At 43.4% G+C, this 14,829-nt stretch overlaps 1 protein-coding gene across 2 annotated transcripts in view; it reads left to right on the plus strand.

Moving 5' to 3' along the window:
• The window catches only part of RNF214 (ring finger protein 214), a 62,500-nt gene that overhangs the window by 727 nt on the left and 46,944 nt on the right, over positions 1-14,829 (plus strand). The window contains exons 2-6 of one of the 2 annotated variants that reach the window (XM_004052193.4): positions 1,384-1,496; positions 5,724-6,234; positions 6,927-6,986; positions 11,561-11,701; positions 13,923-14,062. In XM_004052193.4, the coding sequence (XP_004052241.1) occupies positions 1,390-1,496; positions 5,724-6,234; positions 6,927-6,986; positions 11,561-11,701; positions 13,923-14,062 (959 nt within the window). In that variant the 5' untranslated portion in view covers positions 1,384-1,389. The remainder of the gene's footprint in view (positions 1-1,383; positions 1,497-5,723; positions 6,235-6,926; positions 6,987-11,560; positions 11,702-13,922; positions 14,063-14,829) is intronic. The other variant, XM_055355004.2, reaches the window with a different exon arrangement.

Consider the following 14,829-nt stretch of genomic DNA (forward strand, 5'->3'; position numbering starts at 1 on the left):
CTAGAAGTGGGACGGGGGGGTGGCTGGCAGCGGGGTGGGGGGGCCGAGGGGAAGGGGTGGAGGGGGGTCTGGTCCGAGCCAGCGGCCAGCCTAGCAGTCCGCTGTGGGGGGTGGCCAAGGCCACCCAGCGCCGCTTCCCCCCATTGTCCCCTTCCCGTCTGTCCCCTGTTCTCGCCCGAGGACCCGTGGCTCCGGCGCCTCTGCTTCGCTGGTGGTCGCCCCGGGTTGCGGAGTTCATTTTGGTACACTCGACCCTCCAGCCAGCTGTTCCTACCCGCGCCACGGGCTCTCTAGCCACGGAGTTGCATGCATGACCCTTGTCCTGGGGTTTCGTTCACCGGGCGCAGAGGACCCCCAGCCCTGGGCTATGTTGGAGACGGGATGTTTGCACCTGAGGGAGCAGCAATGGCGGTTTGGGCCCATTTTCTCCCAGGAGCTTTGTATAATGAGGGAAACTGAGGCACAGAGGGTCTGTGGGCTGTGACTGAGGTGTTGACACAGCCCCATCTACCTATCTGCCCCATGCGCTCTTCAGTGTTCCGGGGGGAATACCTGTGATGCTGTTAAAATAAAAGCAAGAATGCAAACTAACCCTATGTTCATCCCCACCTCCCAAGTATTTTGATTTTCTTTTCTCCTCATAAGGTCATAAGTTTGCTCTGCGGCATAAAAGATGACCTTTTGATTTTTAAAAAAGGCGTCCGTCCCAGTTCCCTTACTTGTGTTACCATGTTTTTTACCTTGTCTTTTTCACTCTAGAGAACCCAGGATTCTTTTTTGCACCACTAGTCACTCTGAAGAGTCTGTTCTTTGCTCAATTAGTGGGTATCAGGCCTTTCCCATCTGTGGGGAGCACGCTGACAGTAAAAGATGCACCCTGGATTGCCCAGTATTGCATTAATTGTTGACTTACAGGCAGACACCTTCAAAAACTTCACTTAAATTAATGGAGAATGCTTTGAATGTAACAGCCATAAAGTGATTTAAAAACATGAGATCTGATTGATACTAGGCCGAAAGGTACATCTTTTATTAAAAATGATAGCAGACAAGGTAGGCCTGGGACCACTTGGAAGATCCTGGCAGACTAAGATGTATTGTTTGAAATGACTACATTTCTGCCAAAAGTTAAAATAGGATCTTTGCACAGACTCCTAGATATTTATGTAAATACAGTGACTCCTGAGGATTGCTGCCCACTAGGACACTAGGACTTTGCATACAATGTCTCTTTTAGTACTCTTAAGTATTTTCTCCCGGAGCCCAGGGTTTTGTGTTTCTTTACTGCAACAGCTCTGTTATGTGGACATTCTGAGGGGGGAGAGATACATTTGTTTTAAACTTTGGAAACTTGTAGCCTGTAATTTGTTTCTGAATGTACAGAGCATAATGGCAGCGTCTGAGGTTGCTGGTGTTGTGGCCAATGCCCCCAGTCCTCCGGAATCTTCTAGTTTATGTGCTTCCAAATCAGACGAAGGTCTCCCAGATGGTCTAAGGTAATGTGTGGACTCCTGACTGGGAAGATTCATTTGGGTAAAGGGTTTTTGAGATGGTCTTGTGTAGCTGGTCTTTCTTTTTGGCTCTGATGGCACTGCACTAGCTTTTTAAAGGTACAGTACTGTCTGATCTATCTTTGTATTTCTGGTATCCAACACAGCACCTGATACTCAGCAGGTGTGCTAAATGTTTGGGGAATAAATAGAATAGAATACATGGGGTCAAACTCATTAAAAAATGCAAACATTTTCCAGCCCTTTCCTACGTGGACTGTATGTTCATTTAACCATATGTTTATATGTTATATATGAGAAATGTTATATCGGTATGTGTACATGGATATCTAAATATGTATACATACAGATACACAATTACCCAAACTTACATCTCATAGTAGCTAATATGATACATTGTTATGTACAGTGTTGAACTAAATTAGCTATATAGTCATCCCACAGTATATGCTGGAGATTGGTTCCAGGACCCCTACTGAGGATACCAAAATCTATAAATGCTCAAGTCCCTTACATAAAATGGTGTAGTATTTTATCTGGGATAGGCATATGCCCACCCTACTTAAAGCTATTAAAAAGATAAAAAATAAATAAAGTGGTGTAGTATTTGCATATAACCTATGCATGTCCTCCCATATACTTTAAATAATAAGTTATTTACAACAACTAATACAATGTAAATGTTATGTAAATAGTTGTGTTGTTTAAGGAATAATGACAGGTAAAAAAGTTTGTACATGTTCAGTACAGATGCAACCATCCAATTTTTCTCTGAAAATTTTTTTAATGGTTTCAAATCTATTTCACTTTTCTTTTTTTGAGATGGAGTCTCACTCTGTTGGCCCAGGCTGGAGTGCAGTGGCGCGATCTCGGCTCACTGCAAGCTCTGCCTCCCGGGTTTATGCCGTTCTCCTGCCTCAGCCTCCCCAGTAGCTGGTACTACAGGCGCCCGCCACCACGCCCAGCTAATTTTTTGTATTTTTAGTAGAGGCGGGGTTTCACCGTGTTAGCCAGGATGGTTTCGATCTCCTGACCTCGTGATCCGCCTGCCTCGGCCTCCCAAAGTGCTGGGATTACAGGCGTGAGGCACCACGCCCAGCCTTTTTTTTTTTTTTTTTTGAGATGGAGTCTCGCTCTGTTGCCCAGGCTGGAGTGCAATGGCGTGATCTCAGCTCACTGCAACCTCCGTCTCCTGGGTTCAAACGTCTCCTGGATTCCCTTGCCTCAGCCTCCCGAGTAGCTGGGATTACAGCCACCCAGCACCACGCCTGGCTAATTTTTGTATTTGAGTAGAGACGGGGTTTTGCCACGTTGACCAGGCTGGGTATTTTACTTTTCAGTGATTTATTTTTATATTTTAAAAAATGGACACAATAATTGTACGTATTCATGGGGGTACATAGTGATGTTGTGGTGTATGTGGTGTATAGTGATCAGATCAGGGTAGTTAGCATGTCCATCATCACAAACATTTATCCTTTTGAATATTTTCAGTCCATGGTTAGTTGAGTCCATGAATGTGGACCACATTCTACATAAAGAGGCTGACTGTGTATTCTTCCTCAACTCTTTGTTTTGTTTTTGAGAGAGACTCTTGCCCTGTCCCCCAGACTGGAGTACAGTGGTGCGATCTTGGCTCACTGCGACCTCTGCCTCCCGGGTTCAAGTGATTCTCCTGCCTCAGCCTCCCTAGTAGCTGGGATTATAGGCACCTGCTTGGTAGCCCGGCTAATTTTTGTATTTTTAGTGGAGACGGGGTTTCACCATGTTGACCAGACTGGTCTTGAACTCCTGACCTCAAGCGATCTGTCCGTCTTGGCCTCCCAAAGTGCTGGAATTACAGGGATGAGCCACTGCACCTAGCTCCGTCAATTTTTTTGTTTTTTTTTTTTGTTCTTGAGATGGCGTCTTGCTCCGTCACCCAGGCTGGAGTGCAGTGGCGCGATATCCGCTCACTGCAACCTCTGCCTCCCGAGTTCAAGCGATTCTCCTGCCTAAGCCTCCCGAGTAGCTGGGACAACAGGCGCCCGCCACCACACCCGGCTAATTTTTTGTATTTTAGTAGAGGCAGAGTTTCACCATGTTGTCCAGGTTGGTCTCGATCTCCCGACCTCGTGATCTGCCCGCCTCAGCCTCCCAAAGTGTTGGGATTACAGGCATGAGCCACCGCACCTGGCCGTCCCTCAACTCTTTTCTAGTGTACCTGGGTCCCCTAATACAGTAGCTAACACTTAACTACAGTTCTATACGTGGTAACACATTTAATCTTCACAACAGTCCCAGGAGGTAATATTATTATTCGCATTTACCGGTGAGGAAACTGAGACACAGAGAGGTTAGTAATTTGCCCAAGGTTTCCAAGCTATGTTGGAGTCAGAGTTTTGATAAATAAAATCAACTTCATACACTAGTAATAATGGCAGCTAAGGTTTATTGAATGTTTACTATGTGCCAGGCACTGTACTGAGTACTTTGTGTGCATTGTCTCATGTAATCCTCACAACAGTCCTGTTAGGTGGATAGTATTATTTCTGTTTTACAAATGAGGTAACTTGCCGAGAGTCAAGCAGCTTGTAAATGGTGGGCGGAGTCAGGATTCAAACTCAGGTACTGTATATGCCTGAATTTTTAATTAAGCACCCCCTCACAGTTAACTCCCAGCGGGAAGGAATCAGCTTCGAGTGTTTTTATTAATATTATTGAGACAGGGTCTCCCTCTGTCATCCAGGCTGGAGTACAGTGGTGCGATCATGGCCTACTGCAGCCTGCACCTCCTGGGCTTAAGCAGTCCTCTCACTTCAGCCTCCCAAGTAACTGGAGCTACAGGTGCATGCCACTACACTTGGCTAATTTTTAAATTTTTTTGTAGAGAGAGGGTCTTGCTATGTTTCCCAGGCTAGTCTTGAACTCCTGACCTCAAATGATCCTCCTGCCTTGACCTCCCAAAGTGTTGGGATTACAGGCATGAGCCATTGCTCCCCACCGAGGTATTCTTTCAGTTGTTTTATTTTGAACTGGTACGACTGAGGAAACAAAGATGCATCAACTTGAATCCCCATTGCTGGTTGGGTATGGTTAAGAGTGTCAGTTATAGAATTAGTTTAAAAAAAGAGGGTGGGGCCAAAGAAATTAAACATAGGCGTAATTCCTGGGTGAAAGATGTACAATTGTGAATGTTGGATGTCATTGTAAATATGCTTTAAAGACCACTTTAAAAAGCAGTACCTCACTTCAGCCTGGGTGACAAAGTGAAACCCTGTCTCAAAAAATAAAAAAATAAATAAAAAATAAAAGCAATACCTTGAATGGCTGTGACAAGTGACAGAATACCCTAATGTTAAGCATATGTATACTTACTGTGTGGGATAAAATTTCTATTGACAGCTTCAATTTTGGATGCAAAATTGTACTTTAGACAACTTAAAGTGTAGGTTCTATACTCTGGAAAACTGTTGAAGAACCTAAAAAGTGGTTCTGGTCAAAGATCTGTATAATGAGTTTGAATGAAAATTATTCTTGTGAAAGGTGAGAGAGGAATAAAAACAATACTTCTAAGTTAATATTTGATTATAATATTATGTATAACTAAATTAGTACATGTAACTAAAATATTCTAACTAGTATTAGGCTAATTCATCGGTATCCCCAAAAGTTATTAAAATTGGCACTCAAAAATTATTTGGATCTTCAGAATCATTTATGTTTGGCCATTTACTGTAGACTGTCTTTAGAACCCAGGTTTTTGGCCAGCTCACGCCTATAATTCCAACACTTTGGGAGGCTGAGGCAGGCAGATGGATCCCTTGAGTACAGGAGTTCGAGACCAGCCTGGGCAACATGGCAAAACCGTGCAAAAAATACAAAAAATTAGCTGGGTGTAGTGGCATGTGCCTGTAGTCCTAGTTACTCACAAGTCTAAGGTGGAGGATTGCTTGAGCCAAGGATGTTGAGACTGCAGTGAGCCTTGATGGTGGCACTGCACTCTAGCTTGGGTGACAGAGTTTAGACCCTCTCTAAAAACAAAACCAAAAAACAAAAAACTAGGTCTTAACCACCAAGCTATACTACCTGCATACGGGATAGAAATCATTGGATTGAAACTAAGTTCTTTCATTATGATAGTCGGGAGGGTTTACATAGTCTACTTTTGTTCTTCTAGTAGTTATGTTGAAAGTATTATATACTTTTCTTTTTATCTTATGTGTTTGATAGCACGAAAGACTCTGCACAGAAGCAGAAGAACTCGCCTCTGTCGAGTGTAAGTAGCCAAACAATAACCAAGGAGAATAACAGAAATGTCCATTTGGAGCACTCAGAGCAGAATCCTGGTTCATCAGCAGGTGACACCTCAGCAGCGCACCAGGTGGTTTTAGGAGAAAACTTGATAGCCACAGCCCTTTGTCTTTCTGGCAGTGGGTCTCAGTCTGATTTGAAGGATGTGGCCAGCACAGCAGGAGAGGAGGGGGACACAAGCCTTCGGGAGAGCCTCCATCCAGTCACTCGGTCTCTTAAGGCAGGGTGCCATACTAAGCAGCTTGCCTCCGGGAATTGCTCTGAAGAGAAATCCCCACAAGCCTCCATCCTAAAGGAAGGTAACAGGGACACAAGCTTGGATTTCCGACCTGTAGTGTCTCCAGCAAATGGGGTTGAAGGAGTCCGAGTGGATCAGGATGATGATCAAGATAGCTCTTCCCTGAAGCTTTCTCAGAACATTGCTGTACAGGTCAAGTGTCAAGTTTCTGCTACTAAAATGTAATTGGGGGGTGGTGGGGTTCAGGGTGGGAGATATTTCTTCATATTTGGTGGAGAACTTGCTGGCTTGTTTTGTTTTTTGTTTTTTTTTGCTAGCAACCATCATACTACTCTCATACAGTGCCATACAATGACTTCATTCTGATGTTCAGTAAATAAGAAAGCCAGTAGCCATTGTCTAATCTTATGGCAAGTAGGAACTTTATGACCTACGTGTAGTCTCTTTCACTGAGTAACTGATGAGTGCAGGACATTAGCATTCATATTTATCATCTTCAACCTTGCAGGAAGAATCCTTGTTAATTCTCTGAGTCACATCTTAAGAAGTACAGTGTATCCTGCCTTCTAGTGATGGGTGTGCTTTGTTGTAGGAGAGAGTATGGGCACAACAGACTGTAGAGGGCAGACGTCTCATCTCAGACTTGAGGCTTTCTCTCAGTCAGTCATTGGGTCTTGTTTGGGTTATTTTGTGGGACCGATGATTTAAATGCAGCGTGGATGTTGGTGTCCATTTGCCAGAACTACATTGCTTAGCTTGCTTGGAAGCTGGTAAGGGGAAAGAGCAAAAAGTTAGTTACCTGTGGCGGAATTCTAGGTGTTAGTGATTCTGCCTCTTTTAAAGTGTCTCTGAATGATTCTAAATATAACTTTTTTCTTTTATAGACTGACTTTAAGACAGCTGATTCAGAGGTAAACACAGATCAAGATATTGAAAAGAATTTGGTAAGTATTTAAACTGTCCTTGTTATATGAAGCCATTATCAAATAGAAGATCTAGAGGCATATCATCTCAGTTGGAAAAGGTGCAGGAGTCCCTTTCATAAAATTCCTGACAGATGGTCAGGTGACTTTTCCTTGATCACTTCCAAAGATGGGAAGCTTACTACCTCACAAAGCAACCAGTTACGTTTAAAAAAAAAATAGCTCTTATTGGCCAGGCACAGTGGCTCACACCCATAATCCTAACATTTTGGGAAGCCGAAGTGGGTGGATCGCTTGAGCCCTGGAGTTTGAGACCAGCCTGGGCAACACAGTGAAACACCATGTCTACAAAAAATACAAAAATTAGCCAGGTGTGGTGGTGCATGCCTATAGTCCTAGCTACTCAGGAGTCCTAGCTACTCAGGAGACAGGTGGGAGGATCACCTGTTCACCTGAGCCAAGGAGGTCGAGGCTGTGTGAGCCGTGATTGTGCGATTGTACTGCAGCCTGGGTGACAGAATGAGACCCTGTCTCAAAAAAAATTAAAAAAAAAAAAAAAAAAAGGCCGGGCACAGTGGCTCACGCCTGTAATCCCAGCACTTTGGGAGGCCAAGGCAGGCGGATCACCTGAGGTCGAGAGTTTGAGACCAACCTGGCCAACGTGGTGAAACCCCATCTCTACTAAAAATACAAAAATTAGCTGGGCGTGGTGGTGTGTGCCTGTAATCCCAGCTACTCGGGAGGCTGAGGCAGGAGAATGGCTTGAACCCAGGAGGCAGAGGTTGCAGTGAGCCAAGAATGCACCACTGTACCCCAGCCTGGACAACAGAGAAGCTCCATCTCAAAAAACAAAAATGAAACCTCTTATTAGATTTTATTCTGAGATGAAGATAAAACCCTTATAACTTCTTGCTTCAGGCCGGGTGTGGTGACTCACACCTGTAATCCTAGCACTTTCTCAGAGGCTGAGGCGGGTGCATCACCTGAGGTCAGGAGTTTGAGACCAGCCTGACTAACATGGTGAAACCTCGTCCCTACTAAAAATACAAAAATTTAGACCAGGCACGGTGGCTCACGTCTGTAATCCTAGCGCTTTGGGAGGCTGAGGCAGGCAGATTGCCTGAGCTCAGGAGTTCGAGACCAGCCTGGGCAACATGGCGAAACCCCATCTCTACTAAAAATACAAAAAATTAGCCAGGTGTGGTGGCGTGTGCCTGTAATCCCAGCTACTTGGGTGGCTGAGGCATGAGATTAGCTTGAACCTGGGAGGCAGAGATTGCAGTGACCCGAGATCGTACCACTGCACTCCAGCCTGGGTGACAGAGTAAGACTCTCTCAAAAACAAACAAACAACAACAACAACAAAAAAATTAGCCTGTAATCCCAGCTACTTGGGAGGTTGAGGCAGGAGAATTGCTTGAACCCAGGAGGCTGAGGTGGCAGTGAGCATCTTGCTTTAGGCCGGGCGCAGTGGCTCATGCTTGTAATCCCACCACTTTGGGAGGCCGAGGCGGGTAGATCACGAGGTCAAGAGATTGAGCCCATCCTGGCCAATATGGTGAAACCCCATCTCTACTAAAAATACAAAAATTAGCTGGGTGTGGTGGCGCATGCCTCTAGTCCTAGCTACTCAGGAGGCTGAGGCAAAAGAATTGCTTGAACCCGGGAGGTAGAGGTTGCAGTGAGCTGAGATTGCACCACTGCACTCCAGCCTGGTGACAGAGTGAGAATCTGTCTCAAAAAAAAAAAAAAAAAGTTCTTATTGTAGCTTTCTCTTGAGCTTTATGGAATAAATCCAGTTCCTTTCCTGCTTGTTAGCTGTGTGTATGTTTGAAGTTTTTTTTATGCCTCCTGCTCTTATTCTCTTACTCCCCAAGTTCAAACCTTTCCAGGTGAAACATCCTCAGATGTTTTTAGTATTCTTTTTGATACTATTTTGATACTATTTTCCATTTCTTTATCATCATTCTGGTTGCTTTCACTTAAACATGTTCTATTTTATCAATATTTGTTTTAAAAAGTGATCTTGAGAACCATATATAATAGTACAGATACAGTATAATTACTTTATAATACAGTGGAATCTCTCAGTATCTCTCATTCTAGACACTATTTCTTAAGCTTACATTGACTTATTTTGGCAGTTTTTTTCATACTGTTAAGCTTTTAGTCAAATTCCATCCAGTCTTTTTTTCATGTATTATTTACTTGTGTCTTTTTAATTTTATCCCCAGATAGTTGGCTTTTGAAGAGAACGTCACACTTACCTTTGTTAAAATGCTCCCTTTGATCCATCCCTGGCCTTTTGTGGCTAAAACTTCCACCTTTAAGTATATGGATATCTAAATGTACACTTTTTAAAGGGAAGGTAATGCTGGGAAAGGCACCCTAGGAAGAGGTCTTTAGGGTAAGATATGTTAATTTATGAAGAGTGGTATAAAAAGGGAAAGTGCTTGTAGCAACCAGATAAGAGAGTGGATATTTGGTGCAAGTTGAAGAAATTGAAGGGCATACGGAAAAAAGTTACTGGTGTACATTAACCAGATGAAGCCAAGAAAAGTTTTAAAATAGAGACTAGCAACTTGGGACTTAATTGTAACAGTCAAGTAGATGAAGCAGGAACGAATGGAAACCCAGCAAGTTACTGGGCCAGAAGAGGCCCAGGGTTGAGTTTTGTTTGGCTCTACCTTTTGGGTGGTAGTGAGGTCCACATGCTTTTAAAAAGGCAGTGAGGCCGGGTGCAGTGGCTCACGCCTGTAATCTCAGCACTTTGAGAGGCCAAGGCAGGGGTATCACCTGAAGTCAGGAGTTCAAGACCAGCCTGGCCAACATGGCAAAACCCCATCTCTACTAAAAATACAAAAATTAGCCGAACGTGGTGGCGGGCGCCTGTAATCCCAACTACTCTGGAGGCTGAGGCAGAGAGAATGGCTTGAACTCGGGAGGCAGAGGTTGCAGTAAGCTGAGATTGCACCACTGCACTCTAGCCTGGGCGACAGAGTGAGACTCTGTCTCAAAAAAGAATAATCTACTGGTTTCAACTTTTCTTTGGTTAAGATCCTCTTTCAGAATCTTTTGGAAACTTTGAATTCTTGTCTCAGAAAAATATATACATTCATCAGTTGCAGAGAGTTCAAAGATTCCGAGGTCCACCTGTAGAATCCAGGTTCAGAATCCCTGGAAAGGTGTGATGCTGAGTAATCAGCTGTTTGGGACACGTTAGTCACATTTCAGTACATGGACTAAAGATTAGCTTGTCCCAAAGCCAAGGTCCTATCTTGAGAGCCTTTTTTATTTTTTATTTTATTTATTTATTTTGAGATGGAGTCTTGCTCTGTCGCCCAGTCTGGACTGCAGTGGCACAGTCTCTGCTCACTGCAACCTTTGCCTACCAGGTTCAAGTGATTCTCCTGCCTCAGCCTCCCGAGTAGCTGGGATTACAGGCATGTGCCACCATGCCTGGCTAATTTTGTATTTTTAGTAGAGATGGGATTGCACTATGTTGGCCAGGCTGGTCTCGAACTCCTGACCTCAGGTGATCCACCCATCTCAGCTTCCCAAAGTGCTGGGATTACAGGCGTGAGCCACTGCGCCCAGCCTTGAGAGCCTTTTGTTAAAATGATTATAATATGATATTTTCCTCATTTGTTTTAAAAAATTTTTTCTTTGAAAATCGTTATTATTTAATGAAAAAATTCAGTTTAGTGCTCTCAGTTTAAATATTATATGGGCTACTTCATACTAAATGTGTTTTAAGTTGACCCTCTTCAAATTTTAGTGTCCCTTTGAAAGGTAACCATTGATTTTCTTGATTTACTGACATGGGAGTGGCAGAGCTAAACTGTTTTCAGAAGCACTTCTATTTATTTATTTATTATTGTTATTTTTTGATAGAGACCAGGTATTACTATGTTGCCCAGGCTGGTCTTCAGCTTCTGGCCTCAAGCAGTCTTCCTGCCTTGGCCCCTCAAAGCTGAGGTTGTAGGCTGGAGCCACCGTGCCTTGCCTAGAAGTCTCTCTTCTAATCCCAACTTTATATGAAAGCTTGCTGAGTTGTTCAGTCTGAATACCAGGTTCCCAGGCCTCTTTAGTGGATCCATCAGTTTTCAGTGTTGTTAACCAGTAAGGGATCATGTTCCCGGACGCTTTTTTGAGACAGTCTTGCTCTATCGCCTAGGCTAAAGTGCAGTGGCACGATCTCAGCTCACTGTAACCTCTGCCTCCCAGGCTCAAGCAATCATCCCACCTCAGCCTCCCAAGTAGCTGGGACTACAGTGGAGTACTGGCATGCCCAGCTAATTTTTGTATTTTTTTAGAGTCCAGGTTTTGCCATGTTGCCCAAGCTGGTCTCGAATTCCTGAACGCAAGTGATCCGCCCACCTCAGCCTCCCAAAGTGCTACAGTTATAGGTGTGAGCCACCATCCCCAGTCAATCTCATCATATTTTACTGAATATAGCCACATATGGCTAGTAGAGTAGCTTCATTATTGGATAGTGCGGTCATAGAGCTCTATACAATGCCTTGGACAGGCACTGGTGAATGTTTCTTGTGATTAAATTAGGAAATAAGCTTTTCTTGTCTTGTTCATAATAGGATAAAATGATGACAGAGAGAACCCTGTTGAAAGAGCGTTACCAGGAGGTCCTGGACAAACAGAGGCAAGTGGAGAATCAGCTCCAAGTGCAATTAAAGCAGCTTCAGCAAAGGAGAGAAGAGGAAATGAAGAATCACCAGGTATTTTGCTTATATTGAAATTGTCAATGAGTTAAGCAACAGTCTCTGATCAAACTTTAATTTTTTTAAAAAACTTTATTTATTTATTTATTTTTGAGACAGAGTCTCACTCTGTCACTCAGGCTGGAATGTGGTAGCATAATCTTGGCTCACTGCAGCCTCTGTCTCCTGGGCTTAAGTGATCTTCCCACCTCAGCCTCCCAAGTAGCTGGGAACACAGGTGCGTGCCACTATGCCTGGCTCATTTTTTGTATTTTTGGTAGAGACGGGGTTTTGTCATGTTGCCCAGGCTGGTCTTGAACTCCAGACTCAAGAAATCCACCCGCCTTGACCTCCGAAAGGAGGCCTTTTTACTTCAGTTAACTCAAAAATAAAATTAAAGTTTGAGCCATCCATGCCTGGCTCAAACTTTAATTTTATTTTTGAGTTAATTGAAATAAAAAGGCAAGGCGGGGTGTGGTGGCTCACACCTGTCATCCCAACACTTTGAGAGGTTGAGGCAGGTGGATCAGTTGGGTCCAGGAGTTCGAACCAGCCTGGGCAACATGGCAAAATGCCATCTTTACCAAAAATACAAACAATGAGCCGGGCATGGTGGTGCGCACCTGTGGTCCCAGCTACATGGGAGGCTGAGGTGGGAGGATCGCTTAAACGCAGGAGGCAGAGGTTGCAGTGAGCCGAAATTGTGCCACTGCACTCCAGCCTGAGTGACAGAACGATACCCTGTCTCAAAAAAAGTATTAATACTCATAGACTTTTTTTTTTTTTTTGAGACGGAGTCTCGCTCTGTCACCCAGGCTGGAGTGCAATGGCACAATCTCGGCTCACTGCAAGCTCCGCCTCCTGGATTCACGCCATTCTCCTGCCTCAGCCTCCCGAGTAGCTGGGACTACAGGTGCCCGCCACTATGCCTGGCTAATTTTTTGTATTTTTTTTAATAGAGACAGGGTTTCACCGTGTTAGCCAGGATGGTCTCGATCTCCTGACCTCATGATCCACCTGCCTCAGCCCCCCAAAGTGCTGGGATTACAGGTGTGAGCCACTGCGCCAGACCACTCGTAGACTTTTAATAGAGAATGTTCGGATAAATTAGATACATCCATATGTTATACAGCTATTTTTGAATTAGATCGATATTTATTGACATAATACATTCATGTCAAGTAAAAGAAATCAGAATGCAAAATAATGTATGTAAAATGACCCCATTTAAAAAAAGAAACAACAACAACAAAGAAATGCATACCTAAGTATACTTGTCTTTGTGTGAGCATAGAGAAAGATGTGAAAGCATAATACAAAGCAGTTAACACATTGATTACTCTTATGGGTGGAAGTGGTATGAAGTGGGGGAGTGACTCTTTATCACCTTTGTATTATTTTACTTTTTTTTTTTTTTGAGACTGGATCTTGTTCTGTTGCCCAGGCTGGAGTGTAGTGGGTACAATCAAGGCTCACTGTATCTTTGACTTTCTGGGCTCAAGCTATCCTTCCACCTCAGCCTCTCGAGTATCTGGACTACAGGCATGTGCCACCACACCTGGCTAATTTTTTTTATTTTTTGTGAGACAAGATCTCTGTATGTTGCCTAGGCTGGACTCGAACTCCTGGACACAGTGATCTTCCTGTCTTGGGTTCCCAAAGTACAAGGATTATAGGCATGAGCTACTGTGCCTGGCCTGTTTGACTTCTTATTTAAAAAAAAAAAAAAGTGTGCGTTTGTACATATGTATGTCTGTGTATATATGTGTGTGTGTATAAATGTATGTATTTGTTGTTGTTAAAGAGTAAAACAAAACCCGTACATAATAAAGTAGAATCATAACAAAATGAAACAAGACAATATTTGTTGGATGTAACAGACCCTCCCTGGTACAAGAACACCTTTCTCAGCATTCTTGACAGGTGTTCATTCAGCCTTTATTTGAACACCAGTAATGAAGAGCTTACTGCTTCACAAGGCAGTACATTCCATTTTTGAACAATTGCGATTGCTAGAAATTATTTTTCCTGTTGAGCTGAAATCTGCATTACTGTAACTTTCTCCTTTAGGTCTGAATACTGGCTTTTGGAGCTACTCATCAACCACATTCTTTCAATTCAATTTGAATTCACTAAAGTCAATACGTGAATTTGTGATAGTTGAAAATAACCTTTGCATCAAAAGAACTAACTTATTTTCTTTTTTATTTGTGTGCGACTGTAATTGTGTGGAACTCAGGAGATATTAAAGGCTATTCAGGATGTGACAATAAAGCGGGAAGAAACAAAGAAGAAGATAGAGAAAGAGAAGAAGGAGTTTTTGCAGAAGGAGCAGGATCTGAAAGCTGAAATTGAGAAGCTTTGTGAGAAGGGCAGAAGGTAACTGATGTTAAGAATAAAAACCCTGTGTGTATGTATATATGCATGAGAGGCCAGACCCGTTTGTATTTGTAGTTTCTTTCCCTTCGGTTTAATTTTTATTTGAAAAACAAGTGTACAAGTAAAAACTCTCCAATGACTTTAGCTTTTTCAGTATCAAACATTAGACTTAATAGAAAAAGGTTCAGAGATTTATTAAATACTTTGAAATAATAACAGTTAATTTTTGAGTCCCAAGTGTGGTCAAGAGTTGGATACAGGCTGGACGTAGCAGCTCACACCTATAATCCCAGAGCTTTGGGACACCAAGGTGGGAAGACTGCTTGAGGCCAGGAGTTTGAGACCAGCCTGAGCAACCTAGCAAGACCCCCTCTCTACAAAAAATATAAAAAAAAAATTAGCTGGTTGTGGTGGCACGTGGCTGTAGTCCTAGCTACTTGGGAGGCTGAGGTGGAAGAATCACTTGAGCCCAGGAGTTCCAGGCTGCAGTCAGCTGTGATTACGCCACTGCACTCCAGCTTGGGTGACAGAGCAAGACCTTCTCTCTTAAAAAAAATTTTTTTTTATATGAATCTAACACCGATCTCACTTTATAACCTGATATTTACAAGTTCAGACCATGGGACGGGCAAGTGGCTCACGCCTCTAATCCCAGCACCTTGGGAGGCCGAGGCAGGTGGATCACGAGGTCAGGAGATCGAGACCATCCTGGCCAATATGATGAAACCCCATCTCTACTAAAATACACAAAATTAGCCGGGTGTGGC

This window comes from Gorilla gorilla, chromosome 9, assembly GCF_029281585.2.
Source record: "Gorilla gorilla gorilla isolate KB3781 chromosome 9, NHGRI_mGorGor1-v2.1_pri, whole genome shotgun sequence".
Lineage (NCBI taxonomy): Eukaryota > Metazoa > Chordata > Mammalia > Primates > Hominidae > Gorilla > Gorilla gorilla.